Source organism: Sorex araneus, chromosome 4 (genome assembly GCF_027595985.1).
Source record: "Sorex araneus isolate mSorAra2 chromosome 4, mSorAra2.pri, whole genome shotgun sequence".
Taxonomy (NCBI): domain Eukaryota; kingdom Metazoa; phylum Chordata; class Mammalia; order Eulipotyphla; family Soricidae; genus Sorex; species Sorex araneus.
Window position 1 is genome coordinate 101,806,650 of NC_073305.1, and position 17,062 is coordinate 101,823,711.

At 43.5% G+C, this 17,062-nt stretch overlaps 1 protein-coding gene across 1 annotated transcript in view; it reads right to left on the reverse strand.

Moving 5' to 3' along the window:
• CGAS (cyclic GMP-AMP synthase) overlaps window positions 1-17,062 on the reverse strand; it is a 33,821-nt gene continuing 16,759 nt past the window's right edge. The window contains exons 3-6 of the mRNA XM_004605978.2: window positions 11,585-11,804; window positions 6,423-6,659; window positions 2,832-2,934; window positions 1-355 (exon numbers count right to left, since the gene is read on the reverse strand). Of these exons, the coding sequence (XP_004606035.2) occupies window positions 1-355; window positions 2,832-2,934; window positions 6,423-6,659; window positions 11,585-11,804 (915 nt within the window). The remainder of the gene's footprint in view (window positions 356-2,831; window positions 2,935-6,422; window positions 6,660-11,584; window positions 11,805-17,062) is intronic.

Genomic DNA, 17,062 nt, shown 5'->3' on the forward strand with positions numbered 1-17,062 from the left:
TCAAATTTTCAATTTAAAAATCGGAAATCCATTGTTTATTTCATGTTCAATCATCTTCTGAAGAAAGTCACTACTTTCTTTGTTGATGAGCTCTTCAGAGAAAAGATTGAAGTCAGGAATAAAATAATGGGGAAGCTGATTTGTCTTGAGGCACTGAAGAAAGTACTTCACAAAGTTCTCAAAACAGAGTTCTAAGTTGCTGACTTTCCACTGTTGGTCGTAAGGGAACTCTGAGCACATGTGGAAGAAGGCCGTTTTCATGTGGTAAGAACAGAACTTCTCCATTTCCTCATGGCCTTCGTAATTCCTTTTCAATTGTTCTAAGAGGTATTTCATTAATTTTAAACAATCTTTCCTGTTGGGGAAGAGTGGAAGGGGGAGAATCATTGACCTTTTCCGGTTTATAACTGTTTTCTCACACAAAAAGCTTTACACAACTTAGAGGGAAAACATATACCATACAATGAACAACATGGGCTGGAGCGATAGCACAGTGAGTAAGGCGTTTGCCTTGCACACAGCTGACCCGGGTTCGATTCCTCCATCCCTCTCGGAGAGCCTGGCAAGCTATGGAAAGTATCCTGCCTGCATGGCAGAGCCTGGCAAGCTACCTGTGGTATATTCGATATGCCAAAAACAGAAACAAGTCTCACAATGGAGATGTTACTGGTGCCCACTCAAGCAAGTTAATGAACAGTGGGACGACAGTCAGTGCCAGAGCACAACATAATAATACAAAACCCAATAAAGACAGACGGGCTGGAGCGATAGCACAGCGGGTAGGGCGTTTGCCTTGCACGTGGCCAACCCGGGTTCGATCCCCAGCATCCCATATGGTCCCCTGAGCACCGCCAGAAGTAATTCCTGAGTGCAAAGCCAGGAGTGACCCCTGTGCATCGCCAGGTGAGACCCAAAAAGAAAAAAAAAAAGACAGACAAATGATATAAATATTTACAGAGTTCCACAAATCTGATTCGGAACAGGGGTGGGGTGGGAGCATGGCAGTGCTGAGAACCTGAGGCTACCTTCAGGGATACAGGATGACTCAGTGTGGGAACCTGAGGCACTGCAGCTGTCCGAATTCTGCTGGGCTGGGGACCCGCAGGACCACCCGAGTAGTGCTCAGAAGCCCCAGAACTATACCCAGAGGAGTTTGACGTGCCAGGGTTCAACCTCAATCCTGGTGTGAATGCAAAGCATGTGGCTCGGACTGCTGAGCTTTGTCCCTGGCCCTAATTTAAAAAAAAAATGAAATATGCTTTGAAGTCTCATTTTTGGTTGAGATATGTACTCCATCAGAATTAATTCAAATATATAAAACTGATATTTGGGTATCCAATATGCCACGGGTAGCTTGCCAGGCTCTGCCGTGCGGGAGGGGCGGAGGAATTGAACTCTGCTCTCCGAGAGGGGTGGAGGAATCGAACTCGGGTCAGCCACGTGAAAGGCGAACCCCCAACCGCTGTGCTATCGCTCCAGCCCTGATAAAACACAGATGTTTGAAAATCATATACTGGTACATAGTACAACAGTTAGGGTGCATTTCTACCATGCACCCAATCCAGTTTCTATCCCTGGACCCAATGGTCCCTGAGCATCTCATGATGTGGATCAGAGGCCCTCAACACTGCCAGGGTGACCCAGGTAATCAGGGACACAGCTGGGTCGAGCAGCACCTTGTGCTCGGGCCCCTGCTTTGAACCAACAGCCCAGATGTCCAAGAACCCAAAGCAAAAAAAAGAAAAAAAAACACCTTACCAACAAAGTATTTATTATTCTTTTCAAACTTTATCATGGGGGGGCAGGGATGAAGGGGGGGCTGGGTATCAAACCCAAGGCCTCACACATACAAGGCATGTCCTGTACCACTAAGCTCTATCCCTGCCCTACTTTATGATTTTAGCAATTTTGTTTTTTCTAGTTCAGGGAATCAAACTCAAAGGCCAGAATAAGTGATGCAAGCACTCTACCAGTGATCCCCGGCTAAAATCTGTTTTGTTACTGCTTCAAAGTTGGCTTACAAAAGCTTTAAAACCCTCTGGGGACCCATACCCAGCAGATTTGACCAGGACGCCCAGATGGAGCAGGTGCAGTCTCCCCACCTTCTCCAGATGGAAGCCTGGCGACCATGAGCTTCTACAAGCAAGGCATGTGGGTGTCACTTCTACACCAGTATGTGGGTGTCAGGACTAATTCTCCAAACCGCATTGGAATAGCTCCCTACAGAGAAGTCTCTGGAACTGAACCGTTTAGAATTTAGAATTTCAGAAGTACAATTTAAAAAAAAAAAAACCCTCTGGGGAGGAGAGCGGGAAGGGAAAACTTACTTAGCCTGTATGAAGAGGTAGAGGAGGGGAGGGAAGGAGAGAGAAGGAAGGGGAGGAGAGGGGAGGGGAGGAAAGGGAAGGGAACCAAACGAATGACTACTTTCAGTGTGAGCTCTTTATGATGTGTCTGCTACTGAGAAGATAAATACACATCTCTTAGTATACTTACAAGTTTAGCCAGTGTGTCACTGGCCTTCAACATCGCTACATCATTTCAAGTAGGTACCACGGTTAGTGTTTAACATCTCTTACTCTGTGACTCTGTTCACATCCATTTGATCCAGTTTCAGGAATATGGTCCTTGGCCATGTATGCCAGTAACACTTTATTTGGTCCCTTGGATCTGGCTTCCCTGTTTTCTTGCTCACCTCTAAGTTATCACCTCAGGTCAATCCAGCCATATCCTGAACTGGGATTCCACTCAGCAATGCTCTCTGAGGAATTCAGTCAACTAATAATTACATATTGCATAAATAAACTACATTTAGAAAACATGGAAATTACCTGCAACATTTCTCTCGTTCCTTTTCACAGCAGGTCTTAGACTCCCCATGATTGCTCAATATTTTCTTTTCAATGTGAGAGAAGGACAGCCGCCATGTTTTTTCTTAATTTCCAAAAATCAGAAAAACAGAAAAGACTTTACCTCAAGTATCCATATATGAACAATGTAATATTTATTTGTTTGGGGGTCTTACTGGGGGGGGCAATCCATTGGTGCTCAAGAACTTACTCTTGGATTTGTGCTCAGGAGCCACTCCTGGCAGGTCTCAGAAAATCATACGTGGTGGCAGGGATCAAACCTGGGTCGACCACATGCAAGGCAAATACCCTACCTTGGTACTATCACTCTGGACCCAAACAACATAGTATTTAAGATTACTTTCCTTCATTAAAAGACTGAAAAAATTTAGGGGACTAGAATAAAAGAGTAATGGGTGAGTAATATTATAAGTATAAAATAAGTAATATTTTACAAAAATCAAGTTCTTTAAAGCAAAAATCAGCCAAGATAAGAAAAAATGGGAATGGGAATAGGGGAATGATTAGAATTTAACATAGTTATTCATTTTAATATACATATATACATTTATTTTAGAGGGGCCACACTCAGGAGTACTCGGGTACTCCTGGTTCTGCACTCAAGAATTGCTCCTGGCAGTGCTCAGGGAACCATATGGGATGCCGAGGATCAAACCCATGTCTGCCACGTGCAGGAAAATGCCCTACCCACTTTACTATGCCTCTGGTCCATATTTTACTTTTAATTTTTATTTTCTTACAGAAATAAAGAGAAACATTTGGGGGGAGGCTTTTTGGGTCACACTCAGCGATACACAGGGGTTGCTCCTGGCTCCTCTGCATTCAGGAATCACTCCTGGCGGTGCTCAGGGGATGCTGGGAATCGAACCCAGGTCAGCCTCGTGCAAGGCAAACGCCCTACCTGCTGTGCTATTGCTCCAGCCCCAAAAAGAAACATTTTTATAGGAATGAAATAGAATCCAGATTCAGAAAAGAATATATAAAATATCTGGAATATGATCCAAATATATTCAATATTCAACTGAACAAAAGAATATCAAACATGTTCTAACTACATTCAGTAATGGAATAGAAAACATGCTATAAACATACATGTAATCTCAACAGAAAATATTTTGAAGAACCAAATATAAATTTTATGACTAAAATGTCAATGTCTGAATTTTAAAATTTTCTAAATGTCATTGAATAGAAGAAGTACCTTAGTATTCTTTGGTGGGAAGGTTAGTGACGATGAATTAATTCCTTTAACTGGTGATTGTCTGAATAGTTATTCCTCTTTCAAATTTTAGTGGCAATCAAGCTGAGTACCATGTTCTTGGTTGGAAATCTTTCCCACTTAGCATTTTGTATACATTATGACACTTTGGATATCCTGATAGTCTTTTGACTATCCCTTGTAAGTGACTCTGCTCTTCTCTTGCTGATCTTAGAATCCTTTTTTCCCCCTATTTTAATTATGTATCTTGATGTATGCCACTTTTATTTAGTGGTGAGGATTTTTTTTCCCTTTGTATCAGCAATGTTTTAAGCCTATTCCAAGCTTGGTGCCCGAGGATTCCTTCCAGAAGTGTCCGAGGGATCCTGGAGCTGGGGAACACACCCAGGCCGCCGGCACGCAAAGCTTGTGCTATTACAGTATCGGGGGTTATTCCGTTTAGAACACTTTGTGCTTCCTGGATCTAGACCTTTCACTCCTTTCTCACCTATTATTTCTTCAAATTAGAATTCTACCCCCTTCTCTCTCCTCCGAGAACCGTGTGATGTGAATGTGATGTGAACAGCTCTTGATGCTATTCCCAAGAGCTCATAAGTTATCTTAATTCTGAAATAATCTCTTTTTTTAGCTGTTCTCTTGGTTTGCTTAGTGTTTTGGCCCACACTTAGGAGCTAATTCAGACTCTGTGCTGGAGGTCCATTCCAGAACTGCTGGGGGTCCATCACAGAAGTGCCGGAGTCCCATATGATGCCAGGAATCAAACCTGGGCCACTGCATGTAAAGTATGCACCCAGCTATCTTTTTTGTTTCTGGATGTTCTTTTTCAAATAGTTTCCATTACTTTATCTTCCAGTTCACTCATTTCATTTTCAGCTCCTTCAATTCTGCTGTGTACTTCTACTGTACTATTAACTCTAATTTCCACGTGTGTGTGTGTGTGTGTGTGTGTGTGTGTTTGATTTTAGGTCATGCCCAGCAGTGCTCAGGGCTTACTCCCAATGCTGCACTCAGGGATCACACCTAGGGGGCTCATATGTGTAGTAATTGAACTTGGGTTAGCCAAGTGCCCTCCCCACTGTACTACTGCTCCAGTGCCTACTGTATTCTTTAGTTCTATGATTTATGTTAAGACTTTTCTCAGGCTTTCTCTACTGCTTACTCAAAACTGAAGTTCTTTTCCATTGATCTCATCTCAATGGCTTCATTATCATTAGGACTATGATTCTGAGGTTTTTTTCTTCAGGTAGCCTTTGTGTTTCTTTTGTAATTTTCTATTGCTTCTGAAAGAAAGGAGCTCTCTCGGAGCTACTATCTTTTTTTTTTCATTCAGATACTCACAGGTACATAGAGACAGGGTTTAGTCTGAATACTGGTGATCAAGAAAGGGGAGGTGGAGAAAATCAAAGGCAGCATAAAGCAGAGGTAAGATGAGCATCTGTCATCAGCCTCTCCTTTCTTTTTGCCTTTATTTTGTTTCTGGGCCACATCTGGCGATGCTCAGGGGTTACTCCTGGCTCTGCATTCAGGAATCACTCCTGAAGGTGATCAGGAAGCATACAGGATGCTAAGGTCGAACCAGGATTGGCCACACGCAAAGTAAGTGCCTACCCATTATACTATCGCTCCAGCCTCTTCAGTGGCCTCCATTTTCATTCTTATGCAAGGGTGTAAGCATTAACCCACTCAAAGTGATTCCCCCACAGTCACAGAATACAGGTAAACTCTTTCTCATCTTTAAGACAAATTACATCAAATTTTTCAAAGCTAGTTTGGACAGAGCCAGCAAGAAAGGATAGAAGATTCCATTCAGATTTCTGGATCTAATTCCAAAGCTCTGTTTGACTCCAGACTTTTTATTCTTTTGTTTGTTTGTTTGTTTGTTTGTTTGTTTGGGGACCACAACCAGCAATGCTCCAGGGCTACTTCTGGCTCTGCACTCAGGAATTACTCTCAGCAGTGCTCAGAATGCATATGGGATGCTGGATTGAACCCAGATCACCCAGGTCAGCTGCATGCAAGGCAAATGCCCTCTTCACTGTGCTATCGCTCTAGCCTTTGCTTTTTCTTCTTTATCTAAACCAAACCGAACCAGAAGAAGTGACCTCCAAATGTGAGCTAGCAAATCTGAGAAATTTTCCATCTGAGAAACTGATATTACTCCTGAAACTCGACCTTTTCAATGTCCCCTCTCACTAGTCTCCTGTCTTGCAGCCTACATAGGCAGCAGATTTCCGAATGCTTGAAACGCCAACCGCATCGTTAGTCCTACACTGCCCCCGTAACACCAGCAGTGCTCTTGTGTGTGTGTGCTTCAGCTTCCACATTCACCATACCTTGATAATGATCTCCCTCTTTTGCAGGCTTAGCTACCAGGTAATACGGTTTTTTTCTGAGGTCTGTCCGAACTTTTCGCCCCAGCCACTGATGAATCGGTAGACCTTCCTGGGTGCTTTCAGGCCAGCTGCTTTTTAATTCCAGTGCCAGGATTATATCCACAGATATAGTTTGAGGTTTTGAAATAAGAAGTGTTACAGCAGGGCTCCCGATTTTCTCCTCTTCCATAGTGACGTCTGCAGTTTAAGAATAAAGGCAACGAAGGACTTATTTTATTTTTGCTTGTTAGGTCACACTCAGCAATGCACAGGGGTTACTCCTGGCTCTGCACTCAGGAATTCCTCCTGGTGGTGCTCAGGGGACCATATGGGATGCTGGGACCCGGTTGGCTATGTGCAAGGCAAATGCCCTACCCACTGTGCTATCACTCCAGCCCCAAGGAAAGGTTTATTAATACAATTTTTCTTGAAATGCAGGGGAATGACATAATTATCCTTGGAGATCTATAAAGTGCAGTGGTGAAAATCAATTCTAATTCTAAGCAAACACTGATCCCACAAGACAAACAGCTGACTTGCCTACCCAATGTATATCAATCCCTAACATGGGTAGAAGCAGCGACTGAGAGTGCATGACTAATTTTTTGTTTAAATTTATGGACGGCAGTTTGGAAGGAACCTTGGAGAGGATGCTACAGAGTATCAGGGAGAGAGGTGACTCTAGAGACCACAGACAGTGAGTATCTGAGGTAGCACAGGCATCGTGGCGGAACATCAAGACTCAGGAGCACCCACTCAGGTTTGATCCCCGGCACCACAGAGGGTGTAGCCAAAAACCAAATTAAAAAGTCCCAGAGCAGCAAGTATTTGCTGCAACATTATTACAAGTCAGGTATGTAAACACTCTATAAGTGTCCAATGATGGATAATGGCTGGAGAAATTATGGTGTATATGTAAAGATACATGTGTACATAATTAAATTAACATGAAAATTAAATATCACTCTGTTGAAAGAATCCCTGCATTTGTGACAAGGATGAACTGTGAAATTATATCCTGAGTGAGATATGCCACCTCAGAATGGTTCCCTGGAACTGTCTGCCATAGAGGCACGGGGAAGGGCACAATGGGGAGGGTGGAATACTGGAGATATTAGTGGTGGAAAATGTACACTGGTGGAGGGATGAGTTTTATCATTGTATGACTGAAACCAAATCATGAAAGCTTTGTAACTTTGTCTCACGGTGATCAATAAAAATAAATTTAAAAAATAAACTAAAAAGTTGGACAAAATACCAAATAAATAAAAGGCACATACAAAATACGAAAAAAAAAAAAAAAAAGGGTTCCCTGCACCTCAGCTCTGCTTGGGATGTCCAAATATACATGATTCTAAATTCACTATGTTCTGACTTACAACAGAACTCATGAAATTTTTTTAATTTAATTTTTAGTACAATACTCAATGCCTCAATATAAATTAGTATTGTGTTTAATATTTCCACTCAACTGTAAGTTCTAACAGTGTTCAAGTATACTTAAAATAGGATATGCCAAGCGATGATATTTGGTAGGTTAGTTGCACTGAATGCATTTTTAGCTAACAACGGAGTTTATTGGTACATTTCTTCATTATAAGTATAGGCAGATCATCTAGATGCAAAAACGGAGAGTAGTATGGCTACGGGTGCACAGAAATGAGGGAAATGAGGTGTTGGTCAAGGATCTGAAGCTACCATCATTGAGGGTGAATGCCTCTAGAGGTCTAACGCATGATCTGAGGAATATGGTTACTATTACCATATTGAATACTAGAAACTTATAAAGAGCATAGATTTCAGGTGTGATTACCACACACCCAAAAATGGTGTTTATGAGATGGTAGGTTAATTAATTTGGCTATAGTAAACATTGGACTGGACCGACAGCATAGCGGATAGGGCTTTTGCCTTGCACACAGTCAACCCGGGTTCGATTCCTCCGTCCCTCTTGGAGAGCCCAGTAAGCTACCGAGAGTTTCTCACCCACACAGCAGAGCCTGGCAAGCTACCCATGGTGTATTCGATATGCAAAAAACATATTACTATTTCCACTCAACTGTAATAATAAGTCTCACAATGGAGACGTTACTAGTGCCTGCTCCAGCAAATCAATGAACAACGGGATGACAGTGCTACATGGTAAACTATCATGTTATATACCTCAAGCACATGATTATTCATACCAGAACTGAGGACAATAGAAAAGGTTCAAATAAACGAAACTGTTAGACTGACTTTATACAGTAGGAACTACAAGTTTTAAGGAGGGATACTACTGGCCTTATTTAATCACTTACATACAGAAGCATAAGAAGTAATTCAGGGGTCAGAAAGGTAGCACAAGGGTTAAAAAGGTTGCTTGCCTGTGGCCAACCACAAGCACTGCCAAGAAAGACTTCTAAGCACAAAGACTTCTAAGCACACCTTATAGGAGTACTGTCAGGTGTGGCGACAAACCACATACTACAGAAAAATAAAAATATATTTCCTTGTATAGAAAAAAAGGAACTCAGTTAATAACCCACAGAGACCAAAATGGTGCTAATACTTTATAGAGAAATACCAAGAAAATAACATAGACTAAAATTAAGACCAAATAATTGTTTTTAGGAGGTAGTAATCAATAATCTTTCGGGGGGGGGGGGTTGTTTGTTTGTTTTTGGACACTTCCAGCTCAAGGGTTACTCCTGGCTCTTTGCTCAGAAATCCTGGCTGTGTTTGGGAGATCATTTGGGATGCTGGGGATCAAACCTGCGTTGGCCAGGTGTAGGGCAAGCCCCTAAGCTGTACTACTGCTCCAGCCTGTCAATATTGTTCTCTCTGGATCACCACCACAGCCTGGTGTGTGTGAACACAACTTAAGTCTATGACCCCAGCCAGCACCACAACACAACAAAAATCTGTTTTAATATTATGGCCAGGAGCACTATCCCCCATGTTCCCACAGTGAGTCTGCTGCCATCGCTGCAAACAGACGGGTGGCCCAGAGTGGACTTGAGTTTCGTGCATCTGCATAAACACACAAAGTGGAGGGCTGGGGAGGTGGTGCAAAGGACTGGAGCACATGTTTCATATCTGGGAACTCAGGATCCCCCATCACCAAAGCCCCTGATCACTGCTGTGTGTGATCCCCTGTGTAAACTCCTTTCCCGGACTGTGTAAACACATTTTAGCTTGGGTGACGCTAGAAGTGATCACACATTAATGGATGTTCGGGGCTCTCCAGGCAGCTCTCTGTCGACGCTGGAATTCAGTGCTCTCGAACCGCTTCCCTACCCAGGACAGCCATTGCTATGGGCGGACAAAGGAGGAAGAAGGGCCAAACTGGTTGGTGATCAGTTGCCGTTTATTCCATCTCTCCTCTGTTCCAAACTCTCACAACTCTCTCCCCAACTCACCCCCAACTCTCTCCAATTCTCTCCAAACCTCTCTCCAACTCTTGCTTGCTAACTCTCTCAACTCTGCTTTCAAGCGCAATCAACATGTTTATCCAGCCTTCCTGGCCACCTGCAGCCCTGGAGGGCAAAACAGCACTTAAGGTAAAACAGCACTTAAGGGTTTTCTCCTCTCCTTACACCAGTAACTTAATTAACATCTTAATTCTACTTCTTAATATTTTTCATTCTGTATGGGCACAGGAATAGGCATATTTAGGCTTGTAGGGTGACTCTCCTGGGGACATCTTGCCACAGACTCTAAGACTAGAGTACTCAGGCCAGATTAATCATTCCTAACCCTAGCAGGGTCCAAATCTGGTTATTACTTTTTGGATCATGACAGCATTTGTCCATGACCATGCTCTTAACTTACAGTTAAGTATTATGGCACTTTGGCTTAGCCCATTTCGATGCCAGGGTAGCTCACAGCTTGCCCTGGATCCATCCAGTCCCTCACCGGGACCCTGCTTTTGGGGATCTATTCTGTAAGAGCAACTGAAGCTTAAGTTGAGAGAGCAGATGTCCAGGAGGTATATTATCTGGAGTTAATTAACTCCCAAGTTACAAAAGCATGTCTTTTTAACTGTCTTCCTGTGTCTGTACAAAAAGTAATTGCTCTGAAGTAACTAATCATGCAAAGGACATTAAGGAGAAGAGAAAAACAGTATTTACAAATCAACAGAATCTGATCAGGAGGCAAAGGTAATTGACAGGCTGGGGGAAGCAATCAACAAACCCAAGCTCCCTGCTACAAGGGAGGAAGGGCAAACCAATGTTATCCTACAATCCCCAAACAGAAATAAAACAATAACAACAATAATAACAAAACATGCAGAGAGGATGCTGCACTCACTCTCTGGCCACTGGGCACATGCAACTAAAAGAAAAGTCCCAGATGCACCACAGAATTCACAAAGCTCATACAAGAGCTCCTTCTTACTGCTGGGTGCTGGAAAGATAATACAGGGAGTAGGGCGTGTGCCTTGCACGCAGCCAAACCCGGTTTGATCCCCAGTACCCCATATAGTTCCCGAGCACTGCAGGAGTGATTCTTGAGTGCAGAAACAGGAGTAGTGGCTGAACATCCCACACGGAACCCCAAGCAACTACAGGAATAATTCCTGTGTGCAGAGCCAGGAATAAACCCTGAGCATCACTAGATGTGATCCAAAAAGCCAAAAAACAAAACAAACAAAAAACCCAAAGGGTTCATGCACTGCATGTGGGAGGAGCTAGTTTGACCCCTGGCACCACAGGGTCATCATCCTCCCAGCACCAAGAGCAACCTTTGAACAGTGCTGTCGAGTACTACTCAGCATTGGGTGTGGCCCAAAGCAGATTGTAAATAAACCAGAGTTTGGTTAACATACAAGAAAAATCTTGTTAACACAGAAGAAATTAAAGAAATAAAATATGGCCTGGGAATAATTTCATCATAAAATAAATGCACATAATATTTTTTCAAAGTCAAGTCATGATGGAAAACAGCATGAGTGGAAGATTGGAACTGCTGGAACAATGTATGCGTGAAATCCTACCAGAAACAGTATTGTAAATCATAGTGTCTCAGTTAAGTAAACAAAAGGCGAAATCTCCCCTCACACACATATGCACCAAAATCAGCTGAGGAGTCTACACTGACAATTACTTGAGTACAACCTTAAGAATTTAAAAAAGTCTTACCATCGATATTTAAAATTTCTTCCTTAATGATTTCCCGAAATTTGGATAGCATCATAGAAGCTGATAAATAGTCATCTTCTAAAAAGTCCTTCAAGGGATTTCCTTTGGGATTTCTCTTGAACTTCACAAAGCAAAAAGCAGCACTCTTCTCATATTTTACAAGTTCAATTCTGGGGACCTCCAGTTTGAACATAACATCAAATTCATTAGGAACAGAAACCTAGAACATGGGGGGAGGGGGGTAAAGAAAGCGATTAAAATTTTTGTGAATCATCCAAGTAATTGACTTTTCTTAAAATTTCTATTTAAAAAACAACAACAAAAACCTTAGAGGGCTGGGGTGACAGTACAGCAGGTAGGGCACTCGCCTTGCACATGGCCAACCTGTGTACAACCTGCAGAACTCCATTGGGTCACCTGAGCCCTGCCAGGCATGATCCCTGAACACAGAGTCAGGAGTAAATCCTGAGCACTCTTAGATGTGCCCCCCCGCCCCCCCAAAAAAAACCCTTAAAGCTCTTTTGGAAAGATTCTGTTTGGGGGCCATACCCTGGAGGTGCTCAGGGATCACTCCTGGTGGGCTTCAGGGACCAAGTGGAGTACCGGAGATCCCAGATTGGTCATATACAAAGCAAATACCATAAACACTGTACTCTCTCTTCCGCCAAAAAGAAGACTTTTATTAATTTTGTTTATTTGGGTGCCACACCCAGAGGTGCTCAGGGCTCACTCCTGCCTCTGTACTCAGGGCAATCACATGGAATGCCAGGGATCAAACCCGGGTCAGCCATGTGCAAGGCAAGAGTCCTACTCACTGTACTGTCAGTCCAGCCCCTCCCCCCCAAAACAATTGTTTTTGACTATATACAATCTCTGGGATTGGAACTAGTGTACCTATCAGGGTTTTCTGGTTTTCATTTGTAGGTTCTATACTATTTTTTAACCATATATACACATTATTTAAAATTCCAGGGGTCTGGAAAGATAGTGCAATGGGTAGGTGCTTGCCTTGCATGCGGCCAACACAGGTTCAATCCCTGGCATTCCATATGGGTCCCCCAAGGCACCAGCAAGAGTAATTCCTTAGTGAAGAGCCAGAAGAAACCTCTAAGCATTGTTGGGTGTGACCACTCCCCAAAATTTAAAATCAGGGATCAGAGAGATAAAAAGATGCTTGTCTTTCATGCAACCAACCCTGGTTTGATCCCCAGAAATACATGTGATCCCTAAGCACAGAGCCAAGAGCAAGCCCTGAGTACTTCTGGCCATGGCCCAAACTCACCCCACACACATACCTTTGTGGCACAAAATAGTTTTTATTAAAACTTAGAAAGATGTCAGGGGAGAGAAAGAGAGGAAGGATATGTTCAAGAGAGAACACAGGCTTCTCCAGAGTGGAAAAAAGCAAAAAGACCCAAAGAAGCAAGATACATGTTCGGGGGTCAATGAGGACTTGAAGAACAAGTCCACTCCAAATTTTTAAATCAATGTCTCTCCAAAGAAACAGCTATAGGTTTGCAGAGAGGATGGTATCATCAGGGATAAAACCTTCAGACATGAATGCCCATGAGGGAATTCACTGATCATTCTGGCACCAGCTAGTATGTGACCCACTCTTTCCATAAATGTTCGTCCTTACTCTCATTCTCTATGATGCTCTTCTAGTGACCATGAGAGGCAAGACTGTCACACTGAAGACAAGGGCCTACCATCTTCCAACCTACCAACTTGCTGCCCAAAAAGCACTGTCTTGGCACTGCTGCAAAGTTTTTTTGACAATTTTAAAGGGGCAGAGAGACAGCACAGGGTTAGGTAAGCCCATGCCTTGCATGAGGCCAACTTGATTTCATCCCCGGTGGCAGATATGGTCCCCAAGTACCACCAGAAGTGATCCCTAAGCACAGAGCCAGAAGTAGCCGCTTAGCCCCTTACTGCTTTATAAAAGTCTTCACCCTTTGGAGGGTCTGAGTTTAAAGCTTGGTAAAATTACAGAAAGTTAAGAATTTATGTTGCAAAATATCCATAGCAAGCCATCCATCCCACTAACATGATGACCTCAAGAATACCTGTTACAGGTCCCGAGTGATAGTACAGTGGGTAAGGCACTTAATTCCCTGCATCTCATATGGTCCCCCAAGCACTGCAAGATCCAGGAGTAATCCCTGAGCACTTCTGGGCGTGGCCCCAAAACGAAAACAAGATAAAAAAAAAATGTCTGTTACTGGGCCTGGTATGTGGCTCAGAGGGTCTAGTATTCCTTGTACTGGAGATAAGTGTGAGGTCCTAGGTTCAATTCCTGGCACCATCAAAATTAAAAGTTTATTACTTACCTGCTAGGTAGCTGAACAAGGGTCATCTGGTTCTAGCTGCTGGTCACCAAAGTGAGCATGAATTCCAAATGCATTGCATTAGTAATACATTCACTGTATCACTGTCATCACTGTCATCCCACTGCTCATCCATTTGCTGGAGCGGACACCAGTAACGCCTCCATTGTGAGACTTGCTGTTACTGTTTTTGGCATATCAAATACGCCATGGGTAGCTTGCCAGGCTCTGCCGTGCGGGCGAGATACTCTCGGTAGCTTGCTGGGCTCTCTGAGAGGGACTGAAATTGAATTTGGCTAAATAAAAGGCAGGTGCCTTAACCCCTGTACTATCTCTCACCACCTTGACCCTTTTCTCTGGTGGTGCTGGAATTCAAACCCAGGCCTTACACATGGAAGGCTCTACTGCTCAGCCACATCCCTGCCTTGATATTTTACATAGATTTGTTTCTACCTGAGAAGCACTTTTTTTTTTCAACCAAGAGTAGCCACTATTCTGACTTTTAACACCAGATTATACCTTCTGATTAGGGGCATTGTATTAACTGAAGCACAGCTTGTAGGTATGCTTTTATATCTGATTTCTTTAGTTCAGCATTACATTTATGAAACTGATATGCATCATTTTGTATATTGCTAGTCTGCTCTTTTTCATTCGGTAGTATCCCACTGCAACAATGGAATATTGAATAATGGAATACCCAAATATATTTTCTTATTCTTGTTCTTCTGTTGGTTATCTGGATTGTTTCTTGCTTTCCACAATTAAAATATTTCGGTATCTATTACAAAACTATTCTGAGTGTTCTTCTTTATTTATTTATTTTTTTTTTTTGCTTTTTGGGTCACACCCAGCAATGCACAGGGTTACTCCAGGCTCTGAACTCAGGAATTACTCCTGGTGGTGCTCAGGGGACCATCTGAGATGCTGGGAATCACAACCTGGGTTGGCCACATGCACACCCACTGTGCTATCACTCCAGCCCCAATTCTGAGTGTTTTTATATATGCCTTTTTGTGAACATCAATACTTATTTCTATTGTTTTATTTATTTATACACACACACCCCCAAATGCAGAGTAGAAGTGCTGAACTTTAAGGTAAGTATTTCTGGGGCCACAGCAATAGTACAGCGAATAGGGCATTAGCCTTGCATATAGCTGACCTGGTTTGTGTCCCTGGAACTCCATACGGTACCCTGAGCCTGTCCGGAGTGATCCCCGAGCACAGAATCAAGAGTAAGCCCTGAGCACTGATGGTTGGCCCAAAACCAGAAAATAATGATGTAAGTACTTCCTTAAATTTAGAAGAAATCCTATTTTATAAAGTGGTAGTATCTATATATACCATCCCAAATGTAAGGAAATATTGGTAGCTCTTCCTTTCATACATCACTTGGGATTGCCACATTTTACTCAAATATCAATCATTCTGCACTGTAGCACTGTCGTCCCGTTGTTCATCAATTTGCTCGAGTAGGCACCAGTAACGTCTCCATTGTGACACTTGTTGTTACTGTTTTTGGCATATCGAATACACCATGGGTAGCTTGCCAGGCTCTGCCGTGTGGGCAGATACTCTCGGTAGCTTACCCGGCTCTCCGAGAGGGATGGAGGAATCGAACCCGGGTCGGCCGCATGCAAGGCAAACGCCCTACCCGCTGTGCTATCACTTCAGCCCAACAATCAATCTAGGGGTTGGAAAGCAAGTACAGGAATTAAGTTGTGCCTGGCATGCGGTCATCCATGGCTCTAACCTCAGCACCACATGTTCTCTGAGCATTTTAGGGTAGCCTTGGAGGCCCCCAAGTATTCATGGGATGGCCTGGCAATAACTGCATCATTGAGCTCTCTCACTGCACCATCAGGCAGTTAGGCTAAGAATCAGTGCAAGTGGCCCTGAATCCCTTTGAGCAGTGCTTGGGAGAGTTCTTCCTCCAAAATGAATTAGCCTTTCTAGAGATGTTTGATCATCTTGTGAGTTGTTTGTTTTGTTTTTAGAGCCACACTTGACAGTACTAGAGGCTTAATCCTGACTCTGCACTAATGATCATTCCTGGCAGGCTTGGGGGACCAACTGGGGTGTCTGAGATGACCCTGGGTCAGCTGCTGTACTATCACTCCAGCTCCAAGTCTTGTGGTTTTAATTTACTTTTTTTTTTTGTGAGTAATGATGCTGAGCTATTTCCTTATGTTTACTGTTATCTGAAGTGCATAAAGTATCTGCTCACAGTGGAGCAGGGGTTATTGAAGGGAACAGGACTCATGCCTCGCATATTCCCAGCCCTAGTTCAATACCTGGCACCACAGTGCCCCTGCATTGCCAGGTTTGGCCCTGGAGGTCCCTGGGTACTGCCAGGGTGGCCCTGGTGCTTCCTGCCACCATGGGGCCTGAACAGCATCACATCCTCAGGCCCTTACATTGAACTGTTCCAGCTCCTAATAATTAAGTTTTACTTTAAAAATAAATGAGATCGGGGCCGGAGCGATAGCACAGCGGGTAGGGCGTTTGCCTTGCACGCGGCCGACCCGGGTTCGATCCCCGGCATCCCATATGGTCCCCCAAGCACCGCCAGGAGTAGTTCCTGAGTGCAAAGCCAGGAGTAACCCCTGAGCATCGCTGGGTGTGACCCAAAAAGCAAAAAAATAAAAAAAATAAAAAAAAATAAAATAAATGAGATCTATTATTAATAGACATGAAAAAGGATTATGGGAATTTATTCTGAACTTGGCACCCTGAGAAAGCAAAAGCTTTGAGAGAGATCTCCCACTTTTGTTTTGCCATTTCTATGGAGGTACCAGAGGGCTGGAGCGATAGCACAGCGGTTGGGCGTTCGCCTTTCACGCGGCCGACCCGTGTTCGATTCCTCCGCCTCTCTCGAAGAGCCTGGCAAGCTACCGAGAGTATCACGCCCGCACGACAGAGCCTGGCAAGCTACCCTTGGTGTATTGGATAAGCCAAAAACAGTAACAATAAGTCTCACAATGAGAGACGTTACCAGTGCCTGCTTGGACAAATCGATGAGCAACGGGATGACGGTGACAGTGACAGTGGAGGTACCAGATTTACAATGCTGTTAATCATACTTCTCATGCATCTGTCACTGCAACACCACACTGATCACTAGAGTGCCAGTTTCCCTCCACCAGTG